The sequence below is a fragment of the Emiliania huxleyi genome, assembly GCF_000372725.1.
Source record: "Emiliania huxleyi CCMP1516 unplaced genomic scaffold EMIHUscaffold_48, whole genome shotgun sequence".
NCBI lineage: Eukaryota > Haptophyta > Isochrysidales > Noelaerhabdaceae > Emiliania > Emiliania huxleyi.
Window position 1 is genome coordinate 141,494 of NW_005198391.1, and position 27,144 is coordinate 168,637.

A 27,144-nucleotide genomic window follows, 5' to 3' on the forward strand; every position below is an offset into this window, starting at 1 on the left:
GGCGCACTTCGACGGCGCTGCAGGTGCCAGGACCTCACGTTGGCTGGAGAGATGCTGGGTGGCAGAGTCACGCGAATCCGTTTCTCTTTTTCATTGTAAATTCTCTTTTTCGTTGTGAGGTTACTGCATGCTGCTCTAGCCTCACATGTCACTTCCTGTCGTCTGTTGTTTGTTGTGCCCTTGTTTGTTTCTCTTGGCACCTTGGAGTGCTGGGGGGGGCGACAGGGAGGATGTGGCCTTGAGTTATGTGTACGCCAACTCAGGGTGTGTGGCAGCCAGCTGGCTGTGTGTCTTGTGAGCTTGTTTGTGTCTGTGTGTCGCTCGTGCGTGTCGTCATCATCTGTCCAGCGTCCACCCATACCGCGTTGGTGTCCAGTCCGAGCCTGGCTGTTCTTCACCTTTCTACCTACCTACCTATAGGTTACTGACTGCACTCCAAGTGCTCCAAGTGCTGGGCGGGCTTTGCCTGCCATGTGCCATGCGTGGCAGCCGCCTTACCCAGCGGCTGAGGGAGGGTGTATAGAGGGTAGTGTAGAGAGAGCACGACCAGAGCTGCTGTGGTTTCAGCCTGCACCCCTGAGGGAGGGTGTATGTAGAGGATGTAGAGTGTAGAGCGCTGTAGAGCTGTAGATAGAGCTGGAGAGCGCTGTAGAGCTGTAGAGCTCTACATCCGCCGCGGGACGAAGCGCCTGCGTTGTAGAGCGATGTAGAGGCGCCCAGACTTTGCTCGGATTGCGAGCGCGCTGGTAGTAGTCGTAGGCGTCACCAGTCACCTTGGGAGCGGAGCTGCTCTTAGTCCTAGAAGATGTAGGATTGCGAGCGTGGGTGCTAGCAATCGTACAGAGATGCTACGCTTGCGAGGAGTGCTGCTCACAATCCTTCGACTTCTAGGATTGAGAGCGAGGCTGCTCTCAATCCAAGCCGTCTAGAAAAGAAGGTTCACCCACACAGATGCCGGTATCGGTTTGATCGCGTCTCTCATAGCATTTTCTCTCTCAGTGTATGTGGCTCTTACTCAGTACATACATTCCCGGAGGAGGACTGCTGACAGGGTTTGCGATGAGGTCTGACCCGCCCGAAAAAGAAAGAAAGAAAACGGAGAACCCAAGGGAGGGATGGGAGGACGGCAGCCCGCCCGACTCCGGTCCCAGAGTCCAGCGTGCACACACCCCGGAGCGGAGGGTGCATGCACATCTCACAGGCCCGTGCCACATTCTAGTAGCACCGACAGGCACGTACAAGGGTCCACCGTGTACACGGTGGACCCCTGGACTGTGCACACTGCCTCCCACACGTTCAGTAACCACTTCCTACTTGTGTGGGCCCGGTTTCCCGGGAGCTAGCCCATGTCTCAAGCGGCGCGCATGCATCCAGATCAGCGAGGTCAATCGCGATCTGCGTGCGCCCGCCCACCGGCATCTGGTCGTTACGGGTTCCGCGCAGTTGCACATCGAAGTCGCTCCACGGTCGACAGTGCACTGGTGGAGCGCCTCCAGCGTGCCGCCCTATCCACTCTAGTGGATCAGGCCGCGCAGCTTCCCTCGGCATAGCGCCAATCCCCAGGTAGGTAGGTAGAAAGGTGAAGAACAGCCAGGCTCGGACAATCCCCAGCGCAAAGTGCTGTCCGCGTGTGTTTTCTTCATAAAGAGCGTTTCTTCTCCTCTAGTCACTCGCGCTGGTTCACTCCCGGGAAAGGACCCTAGGCCAAGGTCCATGATGCTGTGCTTCCTCGCCGCGCTCGGACAGAACGGGCTCGACGGGCTCTCGCTGCGCCCATTTTCGTTGGCGACACCGCGTGGCGGAGGCCTCTTCGGTCAAACCAATTTCCCAGACTTTGGCGCCGCGTGGAATCCCTCATCGCGAGACGAAGGAGGCTCCACCGATCAAACCGATCGCATTGAGCGTTATCAAAATGGTGGCTTCGAGGACCCTCCGGCCTGTTCGCTGCTCGAGCCAGGCCTGCCACGCTGGCTGTGTGGCGTGGTCGGGCAGCTTCCTCACATCGGCCTTCGCATCTCTCCCGCTGACGACCCGTCGACCGTGCTCTCTCTGCGGATAGAGGGCCTGATGGTGTCTGGCCTCAGCGTGCAGGACGTGCACTCCGCCCACCACCGCACCGGCAACGCTTCGCTTCCCCCTGGGTTCGCCGCCGCGCTCGATGGGATCGGCTTTCGCGTGCATCTGGACAGCTTTGAGGCGCCGCCCCTCGGCGCGGCATCCGCCTCGCGCGGTAGCGGCCCGACGCGCCGACCCTTCCAACGTAGGTGTCGTCCTCGGACTGCGCGGTACTGGGCGGGCTGGTCAGCACGTGCCGCTCACAACCCTCGGCGCCGCTGCCGGGAGGCGCTCCCTCCTTCACCGTGACGCGCGCCGACTTTGACAAGGCTCCGGCCTCGCGACGTGCCCCGTGCTCTATCCTCGCGCCCCCGCCGCGACGCAGGCCCCCTCCCCCTCCCCAGGTGCACCACCTCGCGCTCGCACCCGTGATCGGCGCGCACCTCAAGGCTGAGGCGCGCGGCCGCCGCCCTCCGCTCGCCCTCCCCCAAAGGGCGTGGCGTAGTCCTCTCACCGTCGCCGGCTTGGCGGTGCGCCGCAGGGTGCCGCGATGTCGGTCCGCCTCGTCGTCGACGGTACGGCCGCGTACCCTCCGCCGCTGCGCGTGCCGCACTTCGGTCTCGAGCTGCCGCCGCACGGGCTCTCTCTCTCGGTGTGGCGCGAGACGAGCCTCGGCTTCTCGCTCGAGACGGACCTGCAGCCCTTCATCGCACTCATCCTCTCGCTGCTGCACGACGTGTCTGCCCGCCCGCGCCGGCCACGGCGAGCCCGCGCCCTCTCGACAGCCGCACCCTCTTGACAACAGGTCCTCCTCGAGCAAGTCTCGACCGCCGTCGCCGAGTCGGCCGTCAGCGAGAGCGAGCTCTTTTGCGAGTGGGTCCGCCAGCAAATGGGGCCGAAGCAACTCGGTGGCGACGGCAGCGACTTCATCCTCTCGCCGCCCCTCCCCGAGCCGCCCTCGCCCTACCCGCGCGGCGACACGCTCGTCTGGCGCGACGTCGCCGGCGGCCTGCTCGTGACTCTCAACTCGGAGCGCGGCCTGGGCGGCTTCTCGCTGCAAGAGGCCGCGGCCGTGACGGCGGGCGCCGCGCCTGCGAGGGCCAGGGCCTTCCCGCCCTGAGGCGCGAGCTCTGGGCTGTAGGCGGGCCACCTCCTCGGTGAGCACGGCAAGGGCCAGCTGCGCCTCCCCCTCTGGGAGATCGACCTCGCGCAGCGCATCCCGACCCTCACGGACCCGGTCGTCGGCGCGTCGCTCCGGCTCGCCCCCGCCTACCTCGAGCTGGGCGGGCTCCACACCCTGAACCAGCTCGCGCTCGCCAAGCCGCGCGGCCGCAGCACCGAGCCGTACTCGCTCGAGTTTGGGCTCGGCTTTCGCGAGCTCACCGTCGAGCTCCGCTTCAACCTCTCCATCGCCCTGCCAGAGGCCGGCCCCGACTCGCTGCTCTACCACGCGAAGAGCGCGCCGCTCGCGCAGCAGCTCAAGCTCTCCCTCTCCCTCTCCAACCTCTCCGCCTCGGCCATCGCTTTCGCGCCCCTCTCGACCGACGAGCTCTTCGCCACGCCCTGGCTCTACCTCACGCCCGCCTGCCTGCTCCGCCCGCTGCGCGTCGCCTCGCTGCGGCAGCTCCTGCTGAGCCTCTCGCCCGACGTGATCCGACTCGGTGAGCGGGGCGAGCGCCCTCTGCGACCCCGCGCGCGCGAGGGCCCCACCCCGGCCCGCCCCCCGCCGCAGGAGAGGACCCGCTCTACGAGATCTACCGGCCGGAGATCGAGGCGCGCCTGTACGGCCTCGTCTCGGACGCGATCGACTTTCTCGACGCAAACTACGTCTCGCCCGACGCCATCGCCGCCCTCACGAGCGGTCCGCTGCTCAACATGGTGAACGGGCTGCTGCCGTCCGCGTTCGACTGGCTCACCGGGGATTGCGAGCCACCCCCGACGCCGCCGCCGCCACCCGCGCCCGTCGAGTGGTGCCGCGCGCCGCTCGTGCAGCTCGCAGAGTCGGAGCTGACGGCGCGGCTCGTCAACACGCTCTTCGAGGCGCTCGGGCTGGGCGACGTGTCGGTGCACGGCGCCGTCTCCGTCCCGCTCGACGGCGCGTGGCTCGGGCCCGTCACAATCGAGGTGTCGGAGCCGCGGCTGGAGAACCTGGACCAGCTCTCCGAGCTGAAGCTGCTCGCGGCTGACTGCGCCGAGCCAACCACGCTGCGCAGCACAATCGGGCTCGGCTCGGCCGAGAAGCCTCTGCGCATCTCCTTTGTGGCGCGCGTGCAGCTCGGCTGCTTCTCGAACGGCGACCGCTTCGGCGGCAAAGGGTGCGAGTGGCACGAGTACAACGTCACCCTCTCGCTCGCGGCGGTGCGGCTGCAGCTCGACCTCGACGTCGAGCTGCTGCAGCCCTTCCCGCGCCCCGAGGCTGCCAACGCGTCGCTCGCGTGCGCCGCGCTCCCCCTCTCGGCCGCGCGGCTCCTGCCGTCGACGCGGCTCGAGATTGCCGACTGGTCCGACGCGCTTCTCGAGCTCGAGGTGCACGCGCGGGGGCAGCCGCTCCCGGCAACCGTGCCGACGGGGTGGGTGTACTGGCTGGTGTCGACCCTGCTCCCCGACGGGCTCGACCTGGGCAACGACCTCGTCAACAGGACCCTCGCCAAGGCGCACCAGGCGTGCGCCGGCACGCTCCCGCCGCGCGAGGCCGAGGCGCCGGAGGACCACACTTTCGTCAAGGTTTGCATCCTGCTCGGCATCTACGGCACGGCGGTGCTCATCTCGGGAAGCATCATCGGGTACCACTGCGCGTGCCGGCCGGGGGAGCGCGCCGCGGCCAACGACGACGTCTCCACGGGCCTCTCGCTCGCGCGCGAGCAGCCGCTGTGGCAGTCGCTGCTCATGTCGGCGGTCTGCGTCGCCATCATGGCCATGTTTGTCTACTCGCAGTGCAACGGCGCGCTGGGCAACCTCTTCATCCACGTCTCCGTCGCCGGCGACCCGCTGCCCGTCATCAACGGCTTCAACATCACCGTGGCCGACACGGTGCTCGAGATCTGGTCGTCGGGCTCGCCGCCGCTGGCGATCCTCGTGGGCGGCATGTCGGGCACCTGGCCGTACGTCAAGATGACGCTGACGCTCTTCGCCCTCTGGGCGCCGCCGCGCGTGCTGCACGCGGACCGGCGCGGCGCCTTCCTCTTCTTCTTCGACGCCTTTGGCAAGTGGTCCTTCTTCGACGTGCTGCTGCTCCAGCTGCTCATGGCGGGCTTCCACCTCAACTTCGACGTCCCGACGGCCCAAGAGCTGCCGCCGGGCCTGTGCGGCTCGCCGACGCCGCTCGTCGGCTTCGCGACCGAGGTGGCGCCGCTCGAGCTCGTCTCGCTCTTCATCGTCGCGCTGATGCTCTCGCTCATCGCGACCAACATTGTCAACCACTGGCACCAGGTCTCTGTCCTCGAGTCGCACCGCAAGTACACCGCGCAGCTCACCTCCAAGATCGAGCGAACCACCCTCGCGCGCCAGACGTCGGCGCAAGCGTCGGCGAGGTCCGCGGCGCCGCCGGCGGAGGAGGCGTCCCCGCCGCTGCTCGCGCAGCTGCGCTCCTTCTCGCCCTTCGGCCGGCGGCCCCCCCAGCCCGACGAGGCGGAGAAGGAGGTCGCGCTCGGCCGGATTCGCACGGAGCCCGCGCCGACCTCGCTCCGGCGCTCGCGGACCGTCGAGGGCCATGTGCGCGGCTCGCCGCGCCAATCGCTCGCGCGGCTCTCGCTGGCGCCCGCGGCGCGGCAGGCGGAGGCGGTGCAACGGACGCTGGTGGCCGAGGCTGGCGGCGACGAGCCGGCGGGCGGGCTGCGCGTGCACCGGCTGAAGCTCAAGACGCGGCACCTGCAGCTGGTCAAGTGGTGGCTGCTCGGCTCGATCGGCCTCACGCTGGTCGCCTTCTTCACCACCTCCTTCACCATCTCGGTCGAGGGGCTCGTCGGCAACATCATCGACTCGCAGCCCGGGCAGAGCTCCCACCAGTCCTTCTCCTTCTTCTCGATGGGCGACGTGCTCGGCGAGTCGGCGCCGGCGATCGGCGGCGCCGTGCTGCAGGCGCACCGCTACCTCTTCCTCATCCTGTGCGGCGTGATGCCCGTGGTCTGGCTCAGCCTCTGCCTCATCATCTGGCTCGTGCCGATGGACCCGCACACGAGCCACAACTTCGGGCTGCTCGCCCAAGTCGCGTACTGCTACACCGGCATGGACGTGCTCGTCGTCGTGATTGGCGCCACCATCTTCCAGCTCGGCGCCGCCATCGAGTTCCAGTTCGAGTCGCAGGTCTGGCTCCTCTCCTCGCTCATCGACCGCTACTTCTCCGAGTTTGTGCCCGAGACCTCCCGCACGCACGTGCACACCACCATCTCGCTCGGCGCCGCCTTCGAGATTGGCATCGGCCTCGTCGTCGTCGCGTCGATCGTCTCCACCGCCGCGGGCTGGTTCGTGATGTACGCGCACCAGCGGCTGCTGCACGAGGAGACCTTCTTGTTCCCGGTGGACGGCCAGGAGGGGCTGGAGTCGAGCGACCCGGAGGACGGCGAGGGCGGCGCGCTGGGGGAGCACTCCTCCTCGCAGGTGGCGGACTTGCGCGAGCTGCCAGCGACGGGCGGGCTGTCGCGGCTGAGGCAGGGCCTCTCTTTTGGCGGCAGCCCCCAAAGCGGGCCATCTCGGGCCCCCTCCACCACCTCAACGGACGACCTCGCGGGGATGCGGCAGCGCGTCCTGTTGTGATGTGTGAGAGCCGGGGTGCTGCGCTGGGCACCTTGCCCGTGCGTGGCCCACCCTCGCTCGAGGTGGCTCGAGTCGAGCGGCACAAGAGGTCACCCCTTTTGAAAGGAGAGGGTTGGTGAGGAGAACCCCCTCTTGTTGTGGAATATTCTCTCTCGCTCCTGCCTCTTTTCTCTGAAGTCGAGAGAGACCGCCCCTCTCATGGCCCCTCTATTCAATTAAAAGTCTATTCGCCCGCGAGATGGCGGATGTGAGATGGGCCCGGTCCCCAGCGCCCAGGGAGTCGGCCGGCGCGAGCGACGGCCGCCGAGCTTTGGGTCGCCGACATACAGCGAATATTGTGCACCGAACGCATGCTAATGAGTGGGGGGGTACGACCCCCCACGACGTTATGAATGCAGGCGGGGCCGCGATTGAGCATTCAGCATTGACACCGTCGTTTTTAGTGCTCCTCGCCGTCGTCAACGTAGCCCGGCGGCAGCTCGCCCTCGAGCGTGAGAATGTCCTCTGACACGAGGCCCCACACCGGCACGTCCGCTATGCCCTTCTCCTCCCAACTCTTCTTGCGCGAGGGCAGCCCCGAGTCGGCAGGCGGGTCGATGAACATCTTGAGCTCGACCACGCACGCGCACTCGACGACGGTGGCGCCCATCGCGCGCACCTGCGGCGGAAGGGCCAGTCGCGGCATTTCGACGTGCGGCCTTCCGGCGCCTCCCGGGCTCCGCGGCGCGGCGGACCAGCTCCACGCCCGAGGAGAGCGTCCCACCCGTCGCAACCTGGCACCGCGAGAGGTTGCGGAGGTTGGGAGGCGTGGCGAGCGACAGGCACGGTCGAGGCGCTTGCTCGTACCAGGTCATCCACCAGCAGCACCCGGTCGCCCGGCTTGACGACGGTCGACTTGTTCTTCGGGTCTGTCTTGTCCAGCGGGTGGCCGCGCGGAATGCACATACCATCCCGCTTGCCATACTCCACAGCATACCCACCCGAGCCGATGGCGTTGGGCATCTTGCCCGGCTTGCGCAGCATGAAAAAGGGCACCTGGAACGCAGCGCGTAGCATATGCCGCTCAGCCTCTGACGGCGGGACGCATCGCGGGACCGCCAACGCCCACCTTTAAGGCCAGGGCTATGGGCGGGCCGAGGACAAAACCGCGGGCGTCGAAGCCGCCAATCGAGTCGATCTTGCCGCGGTAGCGCGCGGCAAAGACATCGACCACCTCCTGGAAAATGTCGGGCCGCGCGCAAAAGCCGTTGATATCGTCTGCGGTCAGGGCCAGGCGTCAAAGCGAGCAGTTGCGCGATCAGGGCCAGGCGTCAAAGCGCCAGGTGAGGTGCGGCGCACAGAAGCGCGGGATGCCCTTGTACGGATAGTACGGGATGACAGCCGCGATTCGCTGTGCGACCTCTCCGTCCTGCTCGTATTCGCACATGTCCACCGAGCAGGCGGCGACAGCAGCCTCGGTGGACAGCGAGCCGAGTGATCCCGAGTGTCCAGGCGAGAGGCCCATCTCTCTCGAGCTACGAGTCTCTTGGAGCACGCGCCGGAGTCCTCGGAGAGGGTACCCTGGGTGGCCTCTACTCGCCAGCCCGAGTGTCGCGTTGTGTGGTCGACAAAAGAATTTTACAATGCGCCACGGGGAGCGACGCGACAGAGGAGGAAACGACAGGAGGGAGAACGACGAGAGTGGGACGACCGCGAGGTGGCATGAAGGTTGCAGCGAGAATCGGCGAGGGACTGCGAAGGGAGATAGAAAGAGGCAGACGACCAAGGGTTGGGGTGGGCGACGGCTAGCACCACACTCCTCTCCTTAAAATCCCTGTGTGGTGGCGGCGGGCCGTGGTCCTCCCATCCCTCCCTTGGCCTGTCTGTTTTCTTTCTTTCTACACTAGGCAAAAGAATTTGGGGAGGCGCTCCCTTGGGTTGTCTGTTTTCTTCTTTCTTTGGAAGCCAGGCACCGCTCCTATCCATGTCGTGATTATCTATTTATTTAGCGAGAGAGGGCGTCTCTCCCGGGGCGCAGCCCTGCGCGCTGCCGTGCTATTCGTGGTCGTTTCCGCAGGCGAAAGGACATGACGTGTTTTTGAAAAAAAAACTCGTCTTAGTACGCTGTAGCCCTGTACGGCCAAATACTCACACATCGCCCGCAGTGCTGACACACCGTACGGTCACGGAACGCTCGCGCCCACTGGCACTGCCACTCAAAACGCTACCTAGGTACTCCCCGGGCCCTGCTTGAGCTTCAATGGCTACTCGCCCTCCCGCTGCCCGCCTTGCTTCCTACTCGTCCGAATCGCTGTCCTCTCCGTCGCTGCTGTCCTCTCCGTCAGAGGAAGCAGGCGTGGGCGGCCGGCTCGCCCACACCTCGATCTTCTTGGGCTCGAACTGGCGCTCCCGGTCGCCGTGGCCTAGCTGGCCGTGGTATCCATAGCCCCAGCTCCAGACGGCGCCGTCGGCGGTGTTGGCGAGGGTGTGGCGGGGTCCAGCCGACACAGCGATGACGCGCCGCCCAGCCAAGGCCGCGACCAGCTCCGGCAGCCACTGGCCCTGCTCGTCGCCGTGGCCCAACCGGCCGTCGTCTCCACCGCGCGCCCCAGCTCCACACGGCCCCGTCAGCAGTCGTGGCGAGGCTGTGGCTGTACCCAGCAGACACAGCGATAACGCGCTGGCCAGCCAACGCTTCGATCTTCTTCGGACTGCCACTGGTGCTCCCGGTCGCCGTGGCCCAGCGCGCCCCAGCCTCCTTCGCCCCAGCTCCAGACGGCGCCGTCGGCGGTGAGGGCGAGGCTGTGGTCGCATCCCGGCGACGTAGCGACGACGCGCTGGCCAGCAAAGGTCTCGACCTTCTTGGGCAGCAGCTGGCATTGCAAGTTGCCGTGGCCCAGATGGCCAGAGCCTCCTTCACCCCAGCTCCAGACGGCGCCGTCAGCGGTGATTGCGAGGCTGTGGCGGGGTCCAGCCGACACAGCCGGACGACGCGCCGCCCAGCCAAGGCCTCGACCTTCTTCGGCTGCCCCTGGATCTGCCAGTCACCGTGGCCCAACTTGCCGTGGTCTCCCCCGCCCCAGCTCCAAATGGCTCCGTCGGCGGAGATGGCGAGGTTGTGGTCGCCTCCCGCTCGTTGCCGTGCCCAACCGGCCTTCTTCTCCATCGCCCCAGCTCCAGACGGCTCCGTCGGCGGTCATGGCGAGGCTGTGGTCATCTTCAGCAGACACGCTCACGGCGCGCTCGCCGCCAAGCGTCGACGGGAGCCGGATCGGCGTGTTGAGGGTAGTTGAGCCGCGCCACGCCCTCGGCGTGCCCAAGGAGCCCTGGCCGCACGACGACAGCCGCCCCTCGCCGTCAATGAAGAGGCTATGCTGAGCGCCTCCCGCCGCCCTCGCCAGCGGGTTGGATGCGCGCAGCAGCGCAGCGAAGCACAGCCACCGCACGCGGGCTCTGCTCTCGCCCTCTGCTCCCTGCCACGGCTGCGCCGGCAGCTCGAAGCCGCGCTCTTGCGCCCACATCAAGCGGATGCCCTCCTCGGCGAGCGAGGCGTGGAAGAAGTGAGACGGCCGCGACGCGACAGGCGGCTCACAGGCTCTGCGTGCAATTTACTCTTTACTCTGTACTCTTTTCAGGCTCTGCGTCACCTCGAGCGCCCCGCGGACCTTCATCCGCACGGTGAAGGCCTTCGTCTCGTTGAGCATGAGCAGCGTGCGCCCGTCGTCGCCGCCAAAGCACAGGTTCGCGACGCCGCCCTTGACGGCGATGCGCCCGAGGAAGTGGCCCGACGGCGCGTACACGCGCACGCCCCCCCCGCAGCCGGCGTACACGTTGCCGTGCTCGTCGCACTTGATCCCGTCGGGGTAGCCCTCGGCAGGCTTAGGCTCCTCGCGAAGGTCGACGAAGGTGCGCGCGTTGGCCAGCGCGACCGTGCCCTGCGCGGCGTCGTGCACGACGTCGAAGGCGTGGATCCTGCTCTGCTCGCCGCCTGCGCCCGCGGCGTTGCGCAGCTGGACGTCGGGGTTGTTGTGCCACTTGCCGCTCCACACGTCGGTGACGTACGCGATGCGCTCGTCGGGCGACAGCAGCACGCCGTTGGGCTGGTCGTGGCACTCGTTGAGCATGGCCCAGCTCGCCGCGTGCGCCGCCTTCTCGGGGTCCGCGGGCACGCCCCACACGGCCTTGGAGGCGTGGAAGGTCGTGCGGAAGCCCTGGACCTCGATGCCGTACGCCGGGTCGGTGAAGAGGAGGCGGCCGGAGGCGCGGTGGAGCACGACGTCGTTGAGCGAATTGAGCACGAGGCCCTCGGGCGGGCCGACGCGCGTGCCGACGGACAGGCTCGCGTCCACGTGCCACAGCGAGCCGGTTTGCTCGCCGAGGCCCTGCGAGCACAGGTAGGCGCCGCCGGCGAAGTCCGTCGTGCCGCCGTTGCCCATGACGATTTGGGCCTCGAGCGCCTCGAGCCGGCGCACGGCGCCGGACGGGAAGTGCACCGCCAGGATCTTGACGTGCGTCTCGGGCGTGCCGGCCTTGAGCCGGTTGGACGTGACGAGCCACTCCGCTGTCGACGGGATCCACACGCCCGCCTCGTGGAAGAGCTCCTCGTCCGACGAGGCGAGCAGGCGGGCGCCGCCCTCGACGAGCGCGTCAAACTCGGGCGCGTGCGGCTCGAACGAGACCTCGGGAGGGGGCGCGGAGGGCGGCGCGCCCGGCGGCTGCGGGACCGACGAGCAGCCTCCCATGGCAGCCGGAAATGACGACAGCCGAAATGCGGCGTGCCTTACTGTGCTCTGCAATGAATACCCGGGTACAAAATACCCGGCTACAAGGTGTGAAGAGGAGGGGTGTGTTTTTCTGTTGTAGGTATATTCTGGGAAGAGGAGGGCTGGCCTCGCGGCGAGTTGCCTTCCAAGGTGGGGTTGCGCGAGCACATGCAGGCTCGCGCTGCGCTGCAAGATAAGGTGGGCCTGGCCTACCATGGCAATGGCCAATGCCGCTGATGAGTGATGAGACCGGTGAGTACTTGTACGACCCGAGCTACGCGCCGACGCTGGACATCGGACAAGTGGTCCACACGCTCAACAGAATGTTCAATCTCAATGTCCCACCCCTCTGCGCGCGGGCCTTCTAGGCCCGCGGGTAGTCTCCCCCCATCCCCAGGGCCTCCAGGGCTCGCACCTCAACCTCTCACAGACCAGCGCGCAGCGCCATAGGACGTATTTTCTTGTCAATAACAAGGCTGTGAACTAACACCTCCTGACCACGGCGCCGCAGGCGCCTTTGATTGACTCCGCCGCACCGCGCCGCGGCCGGGCCGGGGGCCCTTCGGAGGCCGAGGATGGCCGTGGCGGACCGGGACGAGCTCTGGGAGGTAAAGTGTCAGTGTATATATTGTAGAAGCTGACCATGTGCACAATATCTCTCAGTCTAGCTAAGCCAGGGGAGGCGGTGCCGGGGCCGTACAGCAGCTTGATGGTGCTTCGCCGGCGTGCGTCCCGGAGCTGTGCCGGACGGGCGGTCCGGGGGAGAAAACTCAGGACAACGCCGATACCGCTCTGATTCGAGTTTTAACTTCAGACAAAGAATGCGGCACGTGCCGCGCTGTGGCGCGTGCCGCATTCGCATCGGAGAAGGGTAGTTCGTCGTGTTCACGCCGGGATCGTGTGTCCGCTGAGTAACCTGGGCAACCATCTTCCTCCAGCAAAGTAGGGTCGATGTAGGGGGGTAGGGGGTGGCCGCCCCACGCCCCAGCCATTCCGCCCTAACGGTTGACGGTTCTCGGCCCGAATCCGACAAACACCACTACCGTTACGCGTTTTGTTCGCGTTAGAGAGTGATTCTGAGATCAGGTTGGGCGTTTCCCCTTTGGAGGCAGACATTTCAGAAAGCGAATCCCAGGCCGCATCTCCCCGCTCGAAGCGGGGAACCCGTCCCGGGCGCCCGCTGGAAGCGGGGGGCGCCCGCTCGAAGCGGGGGCGCCCGCTCGAAGCGGGGGCGGCGCAGGCTGCCACCGCTGCCCGGGCGCGCCGAGCGGCGGCGGAGGGCCGCCCAGGCCACCACCAGTGCCTCTCCCACCGGCGGCGCGGCGGCAGTGGCGCCGACCGCCCCTCCATCAGCGGCGGCGCGAGGCTGTCGTCGGGACGCCGGCAGGTGACGCGCGAATAGGGTGCCACCGGACCGGCCGACGAGCACCCAGCGGAGCCGTCATCGTGCATGGCGAGCCGAGCACCGCCGCGTCGCTTCTCGGCGCATTGGAGAGCAGAGGAAGCTGCTGGCGTCGCGGCTGGGATCGGCAGCGGCGCCAGCAGCTTTCTCGGATCTGAAGCGACTTTGAGCGCCGATCGATCGATCTGAGGGCTGACCGATGGGTGGCGCTGGGAGGAAGACCGCGCCACCCGTCGGCCAGCCCTCAGCTCCGCGACGGCGACTCGATAGTCGTGGCCGGCGCTCGGCTGCCACTCTAAGCTGTGCCGCCAGGCGCTCCTTCGAACCGTGACGTCACTTCTTATGGATGCGGCACTAGGGACGCCCAATGTTTTCGTAAATATAGAAGCCACTCTCTCGCGTGTGGAAGCCACGACTGCGTAGTCGTGCTCCCCCGGAGCACGCGCCATAGAGCGCCGGTTGTGTACCGGGCGCACCCGCAGCCGTACACACTGCTGTGCCACCTGCCAGGGGGGCGCCGCAGGCGCCGCAAGCGGCGCGGAGCGCCGCCGCAGGCGGCGGACAGCAGGTGCGCAAAATTAAACGCCATTTTCGGTTCCGCAGTTTTGCCACTAACGTCGAAATCCGGTACAAATCGAGACTTCGACGAGAGCCGAGCCCCCCACGAAAACCACAGAGGGGCGCGCGGACAGCGCGCCGCCAGGGGCGCCGCAGGCGCCTCAAGCGGTGCGGAGCGCCGCCACAGGCGGCGGACAGCAGGTGCGCGAAATTAAACGCCATTTTCGGTTCCGCGGTTTTGGCACTGTCTACCAACTTTGTGGTACAAATCGACTTGCACTTGGTCTGAGCCCTGCGCTGCGTTTGAGCCTCCATTCTGAAAGTGTACGTAGAAGGGAAGGCAGCAGGTCCGGCTTGCGAACTCCGCTGTGCGCCGACAAGCGGTATGGCGCCGAGCGTAGAGGCCATTTTCCTATTAGAAAAGGCTGTCGAGAGCGCAAAATTTTCTTCGCTGCGCGCCCAACCATGGTGGGCACGCAGCGGGCGCCTGCGGCGCCAAATTTTTGAAATGTCTGCCAGTCGCCCAACCTGATCTCAGAATCACTCTAGATCGTGCTCCCGGATTCCCTCCCTCTTGGGCCGGGACGCCGCTGTTTCCTTTTTTTGTATGTCCATACCCTCCACATGAGCTCACATGCACAGACATGACCGCAAGTCACCCATCCAGCGCGCAATTCACCGCCGGGCTTGTCGCAGACATGGCCCCTGTCGCGGCCCCGCGGATTTGGCCAGAGACGGCGAACGATGATACCTCACACCTGGGACACGGCGATAGTGCTCGACGCCTTGCTCGCCCCCCTGACGCTGCCCTCTGCCACGCTCGTGGCGCTTGCGGCGCTTGGCTGCGGCACCACCGAGACGACAGTGCCCCTCTTCACGGAGACAGCGCCGCTGGTGCCGCCGCCGCCGCCATCCCCGCCGCCAATGGTGGTGGCCGCAACCACAGAGTTTTTTTTACAGAAAGCCATGCTCGAGAGGACAATCCTCAGAATGGCGAGCACTGGGAGGCCCACGATGCAACCCCCGTAGATGTAGACGCCATGCAGCCAGGTAACGTCCATGAGCGGCCCAAACCTGCCCAACTCTGCGGATTCGGAGTCGTCATACGTCATTTCCCGTGCCAGTGCACCGCCCGCAGTGCCCCCGGCGATGGGGAGGGTCGAGTATGTTCCCGCCGTGCTGGACGGATATAATGCGATTATGTAGCCTTCGAGCATCCTTTCCACGGTGCCATTTGTAAGAAGGCTGATTGGCGTCGGGAACGGTTCCTCAGTGACGTCGAAAGACCGGCTGCTGACTGCGAAACCTTCTGAAAAGGCGGCGAGGATGACGAACGCGACCAAAAAGTAGGCGTAAAGCACCAACGAGAGGATGCCAGCTGTCAGGACCAAGGAGAAGGCGGCGCAGAGAGTCGTGGTTGGAGCGCAGCACTTGCAACACCACAGCGAAGCGCCAATCATGCTGAGGACTCCGACGCCGACGAACCACCACAGCGAACTGACGACGAAAATCGCGAATCCGAATCCGTATATAAGGCAGCCCAGCAGAACGATGAGCAGGTGAAACGTGATCTCAATTATGAGGAGCGCCCTGAGCTCGCAAAAAGGGAACACCGACGACGCGCGCTCCCACAGCTCAAGCGATGATACAGCCTGTGTGTGCATTGCGCGTGGGCCTCGCGTTGATGGGCTCGGGTAGAGACTTTGACTTTGAGGACGAGGCCGGCAAAATCGGCGACGGCCGCCGCCAAGATGTCCGAGGACGAAACTGGTGTGCCTCGGGCTTCACACACCTTGATACTTATGAGAAGGAAATACCTCCTATGGCGCTGCGCGCTGGTCTATGAGAGGTTGAGGTGCGAGCCCTGCAGGCCCTGGGGATTTGGGGAGACTACCTTCACAGACGTCGAAAAAATACCGCGATGCCTCTCCGAGTCTTCGTCGCCTCGATATTTTAGTGTATGTAGCTCTTACGTACATTCCCGGAGGAGGACTGCTGACGGGGTTTGCGATGAGGAGCGATCCGAACGTGGTATTCGGGTGATCAGATCACTACCGCCGAAACGCAAGAGCACTGCGCGACGCATCGGGCTCATGCTAGCATCCACCTCGCGAGCCGACCGTCTGGCTCAGCGAGGCTGCTGCGGAGCACTCGCGGGCCGATTTCTGGCCCAGCGAGGCCGCTGCGGGACACACCGGCGGCTCGGTTCGCTCCTCAACGCAAACCCGGTCGAGCAGAAATTCAGGTGTGTGTGTAAAGGCGGCGCGGCACGGTAGGATGGCAGGCTGGACATCGGTCGGCGGGCCGAACGGCTGAGCGGGGGGCGGCGGCGGGGGGCGAGGGCGGCGCGGTAACGGCAGGATGGAGCGAGGCGGCGGGGAAGCGGCGGCACGGCGGCAGAAGGCAAACGACTGAGAGGGGGGCGGCAGCAGGCGAGGCGGCGGAAGGGTGGGGCGAGGGTAGCGGCGGGGCGGAACACGAGGAAGTAGGAAGTCGGGCGAGCGAGCAAGCGAGCGGCGAGCGAGGGCGGCGAGGCGGCGGGGGGGGTGAGGCGAGGGTGGCGGCGGTTCGGATCACGAGGAGGTAGAAAGTCGGGCGCGAGCGGGCGGGGTGGCGGCGAGGCGGCGGGAGGGTGACGGGCGAGGGGGGTGGCGGGTTGGATCACGAGGAGGTAGAAAGTCGGGCGCGGGCGGGCGGGGTAGCGGCGAGGCGGCGGGAGGGTGACGAGGCGAGGGGGGTGGCGGGTAGGGTCACGAGGAGGTAGAAAGTCGGGCGCGAGCGGGCGGGGTGGCGGCGAGGCGGCGGGAGGGTGACGAGGCGAGGGGGGTGGCGGGTTGGATCACGAGGAAGTAGAAAGTCGGGCGCGAGCGGGCGGGGTAGCGATTTTGATGCCTGCGTTCGGTCAGGGATCCTGGGTTCCTGCTTGTTTGTGGCTTGTGGCGGCTCATGTGCCGCTCTGATCTCGGTTTTCTCTTTCTTCCTCAAGCTAGTTCGTGCCAGTCTGCTGTGAGAGGGGCTTGTATTTGCAGAATTCTTCCTCAAGGCTAGCCTCCCGACACATCATCCGGCACAAGTGATAAAGCTTGAGCTGCGCTGGGCCCTAGAAGAAAGACACACTCTCTCCTCTCCGGACTAGAGTGCCCTCCTGGTCACTGCGCCCATACCTCCACCTTCTTGGGCAGCAGCTGGTCCGACAGGTCCGCTCCATGTCCTAGGCAGCCGGGGCCGCCCTCTTCTTCGGCAGCAGCTGCGGCGGCGCGGCGGGGCAGACATCGCGAGAAAAGAATTTACGCGTGTGCAGCTGTCACGATATACCCGAAGGGAACCCCAGTGCCAACACCGACCGTTTGAGTAGAAGTGCTCTCGAAACGAGAGTGGATCTGAGCAACGTCCAACGACATAACTTTTGGAGGCAAATGATCGGAGTGGGAGTCAGAATTGCGGCTCGGTGGGGCAGAATATCTGTCACAGGCCGTGGGACGCGGCGGGTGCCGGGCGAGAGCACAGGCCGTGGGACGCGGCATCGCGGCTTTATTGGAATCAGGACAAGACGATCGACGTCCCGCGCAGCCGCGCCGCAGGGCGCAGGACCGCCCAGGAAGCAGGACACGCCTCTGGCTCTTCGCGAACCACAATTGGCAAAAACCGGGGGTCTAGGCTGGTATCTCCGAAGTAGCCAGCGAGCGCATCCCCGCCGCCTCTCGCTGTTTGGGTTCACACAAAAGGAAAATAAAAGCAAAACACCAGACGAACAGACAACAGTCGAGAACGGACAAGACAGGCAGCATACTCTACGTCTTACGTGTCAGTCACCGCACCCCAGCGCGCAAGATCGCCTCGTTCAAGAAAGCTCCACACTGTCCGCGCCTGCGCTTGGCGGCGCGCAGCTCACTCTCGTCCAGCCCTGCCCACTGCGGCTCACCCGAAACACTAAAGGCGCTCCACTGGGCAGCCGCCGCGGGCCGGCGCCTGCTGTTCGATGCCGCTGGTGTCGGACGGACCGCCGCCGCCGTGCTCCTAGCGCCTCCCTCTGCCTCGCATTCGCCGCAAATCTCGTCCATCGCCGTCTCGCCGGCGCAGGCTGCCGTGGGACCGCCACCAGCGCTGCCGCTGCTGCCACTGCGGCCCCCGCCGCCAGCGCTGCCGCCGGCGCCGCCACCCCCGGCGCCGCCAAAGTAGGCGCCTTTCTCGCACAGGCCAAGCCCCTGTATTGACTCTCTCAGCAGCTCATCCGGTTCGGCGCCAGCCCGCACCTGGTGAAACGTCCCATCGTCCAGGGCCTCCCACTCCTCGAGGTCCAGGTCGCCGTCCTCCTCGTCCATCCCTCGCGGCGGCTTCTGCATCCCGATTGCCGAACGGAAGGTCGAGCAGGCCCGAAGCAGTCGCGTTGTCGCAATGGGCGGCGAGCCGGCGCAAAAACAAAAGAAATCCCGAAAATTCGTGTTGAGCCCAGCACACAAACTGCACAAGATATGCATCATGTGCAAGAACGTTACAACCGCAGCAGAAAGAAGTTCCAAGCCTAGAGACTATGGAGAGTTCACGTCATGACTTGAGCACTTGAGCACTGGATAGGGTCGATTCCGCATGGTACGGGACCCCTCGATCGTCTCGCCCTCCCTCGCTGGTGTGTTCATTGGGGGGGGTCATAACAAACACGGTGCAGGATCGAGGTGCACGCTGCCGAAGCAGTGTCGTCCCCCCTCCCTCTCCTCGACGGCGATGGCGGTGTGACCGATCGAGCTACAAGAGGAGCTTGTTCAGCAGGATCCGGGATAGTCAGATGCACTACCTCACTAGGCCTGAGATCATAACACGACGCCTCCCATCACCGTCTCGGGTTTGTGTGGAGTCGAACCACTCCGGGATGTGGGCAAGCCCATCAATTTTCATTTTGTTTCGCCCCTGCACCTGCAGGAGATAGCGGGAGAGGGAAGAGTGGAGCTGGGACGGAGAGGGAGAAGAGGAAGGGGAGTGCGGGGAGGGGGGGGGGGGGGGAAATTGAGGCGGAAGGAGGGGGGGCTCAGATAGTCGAGGACAACGCAGTCATAGCAACTCGTAGACGTATTACACACACAAAGACCGGAGTCTGCCCAGGCCATCCGTTCCCACATACCCACACACGGACCTCTTCAGACAGCCTCCCCCCCGACCCGCCCGGCCTCCCTCTGGTTGCGTGCCCGCCGCTTCTTCCGCAAGGGGAATCGCCTCCTGCCCTCCCTTTCCCCTCCCCTCGATGGGCCGCTCTCCTCCATAGACATGTGGTGCACCTGGCACTAAGGCACCTCCCCGCGAAAAAGAAACATCTAAACCCGGCTGACGGCGGCCTTACAATTTTCCTAGCAAGCCTCTACTGCTTCGTTGTCCGTCGTCTGCTGCTGTACGATTCTGGCCTCTTCTCCGTCGCAAGGGCCCCGCCCCCCTCGAGTCTAGTCCAATATAAAGGCTGCAGAATCGTCCGGTAGAACTTCGCTAAAACCGCCGCGTGGAGCCCGTCGCAGCACATCGCCGCACCACCGTGGACCAGACAGGGCGGAGATGACGGCCCGCGGCCAGGACGGCGCGACGAGGAAGGTCTCTGTGCGGTCGCGTCGCCGTCAGCAGGAGAAGGAACGCCTCGCCAACCAGCCTCTCGCTGTGTCTCCGCCGCCGCAACTCCGCCGCGGTCCGTCTGTTGGGTGGTTTGGGCAGCTGAGTACGAACTGCGGGATGGCGTGCGGGCTTCTCCTTTTTGCTGTAGTCCTCGGTTGCCTGCCGTCCGTCGGCGGCACGGCAACCGTCCCCTTCAGCCGCACCGTCATCCGCGGCCGCCACATCCTCACGAGGAAGGAGTACCTCGACACCTTTGCTGGCGACACGGCTGGGTGGGCACAATACATGGAGGACCAGTACTTTGCCGAGCAGGGCGTGTCCCTCACGGCCGACGCCGAGGAGCGAGTCAGGGACAAGCCAGGGGAGACGCTCGGTCAGGCGAAGAGCCGGCTCTTCTTCAATCGCGTCCGCAAACCAAACATGCATCCGACCGAGCTCAGCCAGGCCGCAAACCAGTCTCGAGCGCAGAGGAAGCGAGAGAGCCCCGAGCAGCGCGACAAGGACAGGCTCGACGCGCAGGGGCGTCGGCTGACCAAAAGGGCGAGGCAGGCTGCCGCTCGCCCCGCCCGCCGCGCCTCTGAAATACTCAACGGCTCGCTGCTGGTTGAGGGGAGCGATGTTGGCAAGTGCGCCCGCACGCCGACGCGGCCGCACTCTGCGCGATCCTATCACGTGCTACTTTCTTCATACCGTAGGCTCGCTCTCACAAAGGAAGAGCAGAGCACCTCCACCACGTGCGCTGGCTGTGGCGCTGAGCTGCTTCCGGGCGAGGTCACCTCGTCCAACCCTACTTACGGCTCCATTATGCTGCAAGAAGGCCAAGGTCTCGCTCCCGCCCATCTGCACGCCCTGTCCGGAAGTCACCAAATTGTGGCACGATGCTGATGGCGTCATCGGCAAGACACTTCGGAAGTTTGCCCGCGCCATCAACAACACGCTAGCATTCGCCTCGCAAAAGGTCAAGCGGCCGAACAATCTTCCGGGCTCAAGCAACTGGAGTCCGACCGTCGTGATCCAGGGCAGAGTCCACCACTTCATCGGGTCCCTCGCTCCGAATGACAACCAGTCGAAACAATTCGTTCAGACGTACATCAATGACCCGTCCATGAGCGAGTGCCAACAGATCGACTATCGAATGGGCGCGATCTACCTGCCAGCCGATACGTCTCAAGCCGAGAAGGAACGTGTCCGTGAATGCCTCGAGATCATGCAAAAGGCGATCACCGAGCACAACCCGTACGTCCAAGACTTTGTCAAGGTAAGCGCCGTGCTGCGTGTGCCGCGCTGCAAATGAACCATATTGACTTATTATTTCGCGTCCTCCTCGTAGGCGTACGAGCGTACGGGCGGCAACGAGACGAAGGCCACGACGCTCGTCCTCCGCCCCCTCCCGGCGACGGTCCTGCTACCTCGCACCCTCGGAGGTACAACGCGCCCAGTGACAAAACCTACGGCCGCCAAGATTACGCCGAGGTGGCTGTTCTCAAGCCCGACGCCGATGAGAATGGCCGAGATATCGTGGTCAAGATGCGGGGGGGCGCGCTCAAGACAATCAACGAGACACATCGAGGGTACGACCCACTTCACTTCGTCATCCTCCATCCAGCTGGCGACGACGGATGGAAGATCGGGATGACCAAGACTGGCACTCTGGCAGCAAGCAGTCCGTCAGTCCCTGCGACTTCTACGCCTATCGTGTGCAGTGGCGTGTCGACTCCGATGTCGGCGGCGCCTCCGACGAGGACAGCGACGCGTCTTGGTTGCCCTCCGACTAGGCGTCGGCGCTAGACAGAGAGGAGAGAGAGTATCATAGTATATGCGTGCTTCTGTGTGTGTGGCGACGCGTTGTCTGCTGCTGTCTTGCTTATTACACCTCATAGACATGTGTGGTGCACCTGGCACTAAGGCACCTCCCCGCGAAAAAGACACATCTAAACCCGGCTGACGGCGGCCTTACAATTTTCCTAGCAAGCCTCTACTGCTTCGTTGTCCGTCGTCTGCTGCTGTACAATTCTGGCCTCTTCTCCGTCGCAAGGGCCCCGCCCCCCTCGAGGGGGGGGCGGGGCCCGCGCAGGGGCCCTCTAGTTTATCTTAATAGTGATCAATCACGGCGCGAGCCTGCGAATAGGCCCCGGAGGCCTCACCCCCCAACGAAAGGGTTGACGGGGGGTCTCAACCGTCAACCAGATTTCAGGGGGCCCCTCAACCCTCAACCCCTCAACCACCGCTCTGGGCCCTCGGAGTACGAGCGGCCGCTGTTTATGGGCAAAAGAATTCTTAACATACAAGCCTCTCTCACAGCACACTGGCACGACAAGGGCGCGGACTCGCTCTGACTTGCACACACACCGGCTCACCAAAAGAAACCGCCGCGATTCCAGCTCCGCCTGCTCCGCCTAGTGGGCCAGACCCGCCATTGCCGCGATGGCATGTGGCAGCTCCGTCGACGAGTTCGTGCATTACCGCGGCGAGCTGCAAAACGTGCGCTGGGAGGAGTCGCCGCTCGCCGGAAGCGCTCGCTGGACCGCGCTCCGCGCAGTCGCGGGCGGTGGTGCGCCTGCGCCGGCTGGCGCCAGTGGTGGTGGGTTTAGTTGCGGGTGGGACGACGTGGACGACGGTCCCGCGGAGGACGATCCGTCGTGGCACGCCTTTGACGAGCTGCGAGACGCGGAGGAGACCTCCGGCAAGCCCGGCGCGGGCGGCCGCAAGCTCACTCGGAAGGAGCGCGAGAAGAAGCGGGATGAGGAGCAGCTGCGCGAGGCGCGCGAGTCGATCCGCAAGCGCGGGTGGACGGAGAACGAGGTCAAGTGGCGCTCCTGGCTCGCGCGGCGCGGCCACGACGTGATGGTCAACGACTGGAACCTCTACCGCCACATCGACGGCGAGTGCACTCCGCCCTCACGCGACCCGTTCTGGCTCAACGCAAACGACAAGCCGCTCCCCGACTACGAGGCGGGCAACGACGGTCCGAACGAGGAGGCGGAGCCGCCGATGACCAACCTGATGGGCGAGGTGATCAAGCCCAAGTACGAGCCGCCGCGCATCCGCACCCTGCCGGCGCTCTGGTCGGACGTCGACGGCGCGCGGCTCGCGGAGGAGTGCCTTGGCCGGAAGGCGGAGGCGTACTGCTGGCGGCAGACGACCTCGATGGTGTACCTCGAGGTGCGGGTGCCCGAGGGCACGCCCGCGCGCGACCTCCGCGTCGAGATGCGGCCCTCGCACCTCCGCGTGTCTGTCGGCTCTGCGGCGCCGCTGCTCGACGAAGAGCTGCACATGCGCATCTACGTGGGCTCGAACGCGGACGACCAGTCCTCGGTGTGGGAGCTGCAGGACCGGCGCTGCCTCGTCTTCCACCTCGTCAAGTGGCACCGGCTCGAGGCGGGCAACGTGCGCGACGCCTCCCGCACCTGGTGGAGGCAGTGCTTTGCGTCGGAAGAGCCCTTCGAGAACAAGGTGCCGACCAACGCGTACTACGACACGCGCAAGGAGGAGAGGAGGTGAGGGCGCGGCGCGCCTCGCACCGGAGCCAACGCGGCACGACGGCATGCGCGGCAGAGAGGGCAGACCAGAACATGGCCATGCCGAGAGAGCCCGCTGCGGAGAGCGAGGGGAGCGGACCTCTCCTCTCCACCCTCTCGGGGCCTGGGAGCTCGTCGAGAATCGAGATGTGCACCACGGTCCACGCAGCCGTACAGGGAGCCGCGCAACCCGCGCCGCCGACGAGGCGTGCCCGTGTGTGTTGCTTCGATGCGAGCCCGAGGCCGGCGCGAGGCGGCGCGGGCGCCCGCGCGCACGCACTCGCACATACACATCGTATTGTAATTCTACTAATAATTGCAGCATGCAGTAAAAAAATCTTCAAAGAGAGATGTACAATGAAGTGTGTGAGTCAAGATAGGCCAAACAGAGTCGTCCCTCTCACCCCGCTCAAAGCTGCACTTCGCGCGGCGTGATAACCCGGTCAATCATGCCGTACTCGAGTGCCTCCTGCGCCGAGAAGAAGTTGTCGCGGTCGAGGTCGAGCCGCACCTGGAGTGGGTACGCAGGGAGAGGGAGGGGGAGGGGTGAGAGCCTGTGGCGGCGCAGCGGGTGGCGGGCGGCAGCGCGAGGCGGCGGCGGCACCTTGTCCTTTGAGTTGCCCGTGAGGGTGGCGTAGTAGTCGACCACCTTCTCGCGGATGGCGAGGACGCGCTCCGCCTCCACCTTGATGTCCGACGCCTGCGCAAGGGGCGGGTGGGTCGGCCCCTCGCGGCTGCGCCCCCCTCCAAGCCGCCCCCCAGCGCGCCTGTCCTTGGATGGCCGACTGGCCTGTCCCTGGCTGGTGGATCATGGTGCGCGAGTGCTGCAGCGCGAGCCGCTTGCCCTTGGTGCCGCCCACCAGCAGGAGCGAGCCCATCGAGGCGGCGAGGCCGATATTGATCGTCGAGATGTCGCACTTGACGTGCCGCATCGTGTCGAAGATTGCAAAGCCTGACGTGACGGAGCCTCCCGGCGAGTTGATGTACATTGACATGGGCTTGCTCGCGTCCTCCGAGTCGAGGTAGAGCATGACACCGATGAGCTGGTTGGTCAGCTCGTCGTCGATCTGCTGGCCCAGAAAGAGGATCCGCTCGCGGTAGAGCCGGTTGTACAGGTCGACCCAGTCGGCGGTCATCGCGCCGGGTGCGCGGTACGCAACCTGCGCGGGGCGTCCGGAGCACGCCTCGGCGGAGGGGCTGGCGCGAGCCTGCGGCGTGCCGGCGGCGGGGCGCAGCCGGCGGGGCGCAGCCGCGGAATGCTAGGGGAGGAGTGCACCTTTGGCACCCCAATCGGCATCATGGGCGCCGCGCGCGCAGCACCCACTGTTGCCGCTGCGCGGCCGAGCGGATGCACCGCACGGAGGCCGTCGGTGCACGCCGCTGACAGCAGCAACAATATCAAGCGCATGCGAGGAGTGGGTCGGTGCAGGGATATCCTCGCTGCGCGCCCGACAGATGCCCTCGCTCTCGCGGCGGCGGCACGGAAATTTCTTTTTCTTCTGTCCCTTTCCTGATTTGCTAACAACATCCCTACACTTTTCTCGTGATTGGTTTTCTTTTGCGAATTCTCGAGAATTCGTACACGAAATTCCAAAGTTGGCCCCGGCAAATCCGGTCGCATCACACGCATGTGTGTATGCCGGCCTGTGACACTGTACAGCGCGCGCCCATGACTGACAGTGTTGTGGCGGCCAAGGCCGAAGCCCTCGCCGCTGGGTCGGCGGAGCGCTCAGAACTCGCGGCGTCCGAAAGCGACCGGTGGGACACGTCGGCAAGAGCAAACGCACGGCGCTGGCTTCAGTCCAAAGTGAGCAGCATTGAGACACTGGGGGCCTCCGTGGACGACTCCGAGGAGTCGCAGGACTGCAGCAGCCCCGGCCGAGGAGCTCCCCTCCTCGGTCTCCGCCAGATCATAGCGGAAGGCTCGGAACGCCTTGCGAGTCGCATCTCACCCCCCGGCCGCCGCGCCGCACGGCGGGCCAGAGCGCTCGAGCTTACGTGCACGCTTGTCAAGGACCGTGGCCCGCTGGGCTTGTCACTGCACAGCCTGCCCTGTGGCGGTGTTGCCGTCGGCTCCTCCGCCCGCTCTGCTGTTGTCCGACCTGGCGACACAATCACCGAGGTGAATGGTGTGCCGGTCATGAGTGTGGAGCAAGCTGCGGCCGCGCTGCACGCTGTGGCGCCCGGGGGCGACATTGTGATTGCCCTGATTCGCCTCGAGGGCACCAAGCGGCCGTCATCGGACCACTTGCGCGAGGACAGGATATGCTTGTAGGGAACGTGCATTGGTATCCAGAGGTGGCAGCCAGGACTGGGCTCAGGATGACGGCGGAGAGGTGGGCCCAGCCTGGCGAGGTACTTCCAGCCTGCTGTGGGAACAGCTGACGCAGTCTCGCCGAGTCTCGGGTTGACTCGGCCAGACAAAAACCCCGAGAGGCGTGGGAGTACCTCGCCAGGGCCCAGCGTGGCAGCGAGCGCACTCTCCCTGCGCGGATAACTTGATGGTCGAGATATCTCTGTGCGGTACCTAAGCACGTTACGATCGAACAAATTTGCACGTTTTGCATTTACCAGTTTTCCTGCTAAAGAAAGAAAGAAAGAAAAGTCACACAACCCAAGGGAGGGATGGGAGAACGGCACGCCGCCACCACACAGGGATTTTAAGGAGAGGAGGGTGTGATGCGCTAGCCGTCACCCACCCTGGGGGGTCTGCCTCCTCGTATCTCTTTTCGCAGTCTCTCGCCGCTTCTCGCTGCAACCTTCATGCCACCTCGCGGCTGTCCCACTCTCGTCGTTCTCTCCCTTGTCACTTCCCCCTCTGTCGCGTCGTTCTCTTCTGCCTCGTCCTGCGACGCCGCCGCCTGCCAGTTTTCCTGCTAAAAAAAGAAAGAAAACAGGCAACCCAAGGGAGGGATGGGAGGACAGTTTTCCTGCTACCTGCAGTGAAACAGGGGTTCGTGTTTCTTCATACACCCTAACGCATCGCGGCTCTCCTCCAAAAGCGTGGTCTGGTTTGCGCAGTCGCACTCTCCCGAGTGGTTCGCGGCCTTCGCGCGATGGTGTCGGTCAATGGCGCGAACAGTGGGTTCGAGAACAAGTTTCGCGAGTTCCTCCAGGAGCCCGAGACGCAGGACGCCATCCGGAAGGATCAGGCAAAGGAGATCGCGGTGATGCGGAAGATGGAGGAGATGGAGAAGCTGGAGGAGCTGCAGGGCCAGCGGGAACAGCTTGCGGTGGCGCTGCAGGACCTGCCACCAGAGGCGCAGCGCGTCGTCTACCCCATCCTTCGGCTCAAGATGGTGCAAAACCTTCTCTTTGCGACGCTAAAGGAGACCCGCAAGGCAGGCACCTCCTTCGTGCACGCTGTGCGCGACCCCGCGCTGATGGGGATGCTGGAGCGGATGCGCGACGAGCTGCGCAACGATCCCGAGAACGCCAAGCGCATCGAGATGGAGTGGTTCCACAATGTCGGCATGTGCGCCGAGGACAAGGTCAAAAAGGCGCCCAAAAAGGAGCGCGGCGTGCTGCCCGCAACGCAGATGCTGCCCATCATCCAGTCGGGCGCGCAGCTGCGCGTGAACGGGAACCACAAGTTCCGGCAGGGCAAGTACAAGGAGGCGCTCGAGATGTACATGCAGGGCTGCGTCGGGTTTGAGCTCTACCAGGCCACAAACGCTCAGGACCAAAAGCTGCTCGACGAGGCGCGCTGATGCCGCCGTCTCCGCCGCCGTTGCGCGAGGTGCCGCCTGCCCCGCGCCGACGCGCTGCGCCCTGCCGCAGGTGCACGTCGCGGTGCGCAAGAATGTCGCCGCCGCCGCCATCAAGACGCGCGACTGGACCGTCTGTTTGCAGTCGTGCGACACGGTGCTCGGCATCTGCCCCGAGGACACAAAGTCGCTCTACCGCCGCGCGCTCGCCAACTGGCACCTGGGAGAGGTGGAGGTACGTCGCGCCGCCCGGGCTGGCCCTAGGGACGGGGGGGGGGGGCAGCACACCCTGGGGGCCCGGAGGCGCTGACGCCGTGCCCCTCTCCTTTCCACTCCTCTCCACTCCTCTGCCCTCCACTCCTCCGCCCCGCGCTTCCCACCCCTCCGCCCCACTCCTCTCCTCCACCCGACTCCGCCTCCTTCACCCACCGCCTCCAGGCAGCCACGACCGACTTGGAGTCGATCCTGCGCAGACCCGTCTCGGACTACTCTGCCCTGGCGGAGAGCAGCGAGGTGAAGAAGCTGGCGCGCTCGATGATCCGCCAGATCGAGGCGAGCGAGGAGCGCGCCGAGGCGATGGAGCAGCGCATGGCGCGCGCGCTGACGGCGACCATCCCTCAAGACGTGGACGAGCGGTACCAGGACGAGCCCGAGCTGGCGCTGGAGGACAACACGGAGGAGGAGCTGCCGCAGGCGCTGCGCGACGCGCTGCGCGCGAGGGAGAGAGCCCTGCTGGAGGAGAGCCTCGAGGAGGAGGGCTAGGCGCCCCCCCCCGCGTGGCCGGATTTCTTTCCGACGTATAGAGGCTTGTATTTTCA

At 65.3% G+C, this 27,144-nt stretch overlaps 8 protein-coding genes across 8 annotated transcripts; 4 read left to right on the forward strand and 4 right to left on the reverse strand.

The window, feature by feature from the left end:
• Nucleotides 1-1,716: 1,716 nt before the first annotated feature.
• On the forward strand, nucleotides 1,717-4,290 carry EMIHUDRAFT_451706 (hypothetical protein; the record flags this gene model as incomplete). The annotated part of the gene is made up of 6 exons (XM_005767672.1): nucleotides 1,717-2,230; nucleotides 2,385-2,407; nucleotides 2,597-2,791; nucleotides 2,861-3,127; nucleotides 3,197-3,716; nucleotides 3,788-4,290. Coding segments are annotated over 6 exons (2,022 nt in total), but the record flags the coding sequence as incomplete, so codon positions are not given.
• A 1,385-nt stretch (nucleotides 4,291-5,675) lies between these two features.
• EMIHUDRAFT_436762 (hypothetical protein) lies at nucleotides 5,676-7,042 on the forward strand. The gene has a single exon (XM_005767673.1). It carries the CDS (start codon nucleotides 6,079-6,081, stop codon nucleotides 6,805-6,807), a length of 729 nt encoding a protein of 242 aa, XP_005767730.1. The 5' UTR covers nucleotides 5,676-6,078; the 3' UTR covers nucleotides 6,808-7,042.
• A 372-nt stretch (nucleotides 7,043-7,414) lies between these two features.
• EMIHUDRAFT_57555 (hypothetical protein) lies at nucleotides 7,415-8,062 on the reverse strand (the record flags this gene model as incomplete). Its single annotated transcript, XM_005767674.1, has 5 exons — nucleotides 7,415-7,465; nucleotides 7,542-7,580; nucleotides 7,654-7,715; nucleotides 7,755-7,842; nucleotides 7,916-8,062. Coding segments are annotated over 5 exons (387 nt in total), but the record flags the coding sequence as incomplete, so codon positions are not given.
• Nucleotides 8,063-10,394: 2,332 nt separating this feature from the next.
• EMIHUDRAFT_211448 (hypothetical protein) lies at nucleotides 10,395-11,528 on the reverse strand (the record flags this gene model as incomplete). The annotated part of the gene is made up of 2 exons (XM_005767675.1): nucleotides 10,395-11,438; nucleotides 11,511-11,528. 2 exons carry the CDS (start codon nucleotides 11,526-11,528, stop codon nucleotides 10,395-10,397), a joined length of 1,062 nt encoding a protein of 353 aa, XP_005767732.1.
• Nucleotides 11,529-14,261: 2,733 nt separating this feature from the next.
• Nucleotides 14,262-15,173, reverse strand: EMIHUDRAFT_211450 (hypothetical protein; the record flags this gene model as incomplete). Its single annotated transcript, XM_005767676.1, has 2 exons — nucleotides 14,262-14,351; nucleotides 14,451-15,173. 2 exons carry the CDS (start codon nucleotides 15,171-15,173, stop codon nucleotides 14,262-14,264), a joined length of 813 nt encoding a protein of 270 aa, XP_005767733.1.
• Nucleotides 15,174-22,944: 7,771 nt separating this feature from the next.
• On the reverse strand, nucleotides 22,945-23,983 carry EMIHUDRAFT_356424 (putative endopeptidase Clp). The gene is made up of 4 exons (XM_005767677.1): nucleotides 23,896-23,983; nucleotides 23,406-23,779; nucleotides 23,224-23,353; nucleotides 22,945-23,130 (listed from the first exon to the last, which is right to left on the reverse strand). The coding sequence occupies exons 1-4, from the start codon at nucleotides 23,917-23,919 to the stop codon at nucleotides 23,029-23,031; spliced, it is 630 nt and encodes a 209-aa protein (XP_005767734.1). The 5' UTR covers nucleotides 23,920-23,983; the 3' UTR covers nucleotides 22,945-23,028.
• A 305-nt stretch (nucleotides 23,984-24,288) lies between these two features.
• EMIHUDRAFT_211455 (hypothetical protein) lies at nucleotides 24,289-24,894 on the forward strand (the record flags this gene model as incomplete). The annotated part of the gene is made up of 2 exons (XM_005767678.1): nucleotides 24,289-24,426; nucleotides 24,634-24,894. 2 exons carry the CDS (start codon nucleotides 24,289-24,291, stop codon nucleotides 24,892-24,894), a joined length of 399 nt encoding a protein of 132 aa, XP_005767735.1.
• Nucleotides 24,895-25,675: 781 nt separating this feature from the next.
• EMIHUDRAFT_211456 (hypothetical protein) lies at nucleotides 25,676-27,088 on the forward strand (the record flags this gene model as incomplete). The annotated part of the gene is made up of 3 exons (XM_005767679.1): nucleotides 25,676-26,263; nucleotides 26,400-26,561; nucleotides 26,765-27,088. 3 exons carry the CDS (start codon nucleotides 25,676-25,678, stop codon nucleotides 27,086-27,088), a joined length of 1,074 nt encoding a protein of 357 aa, XP_005767736.1.
• Between the last annotated feature and the right edge of the window lie 56 nt (nucleotides 27,089-27,144).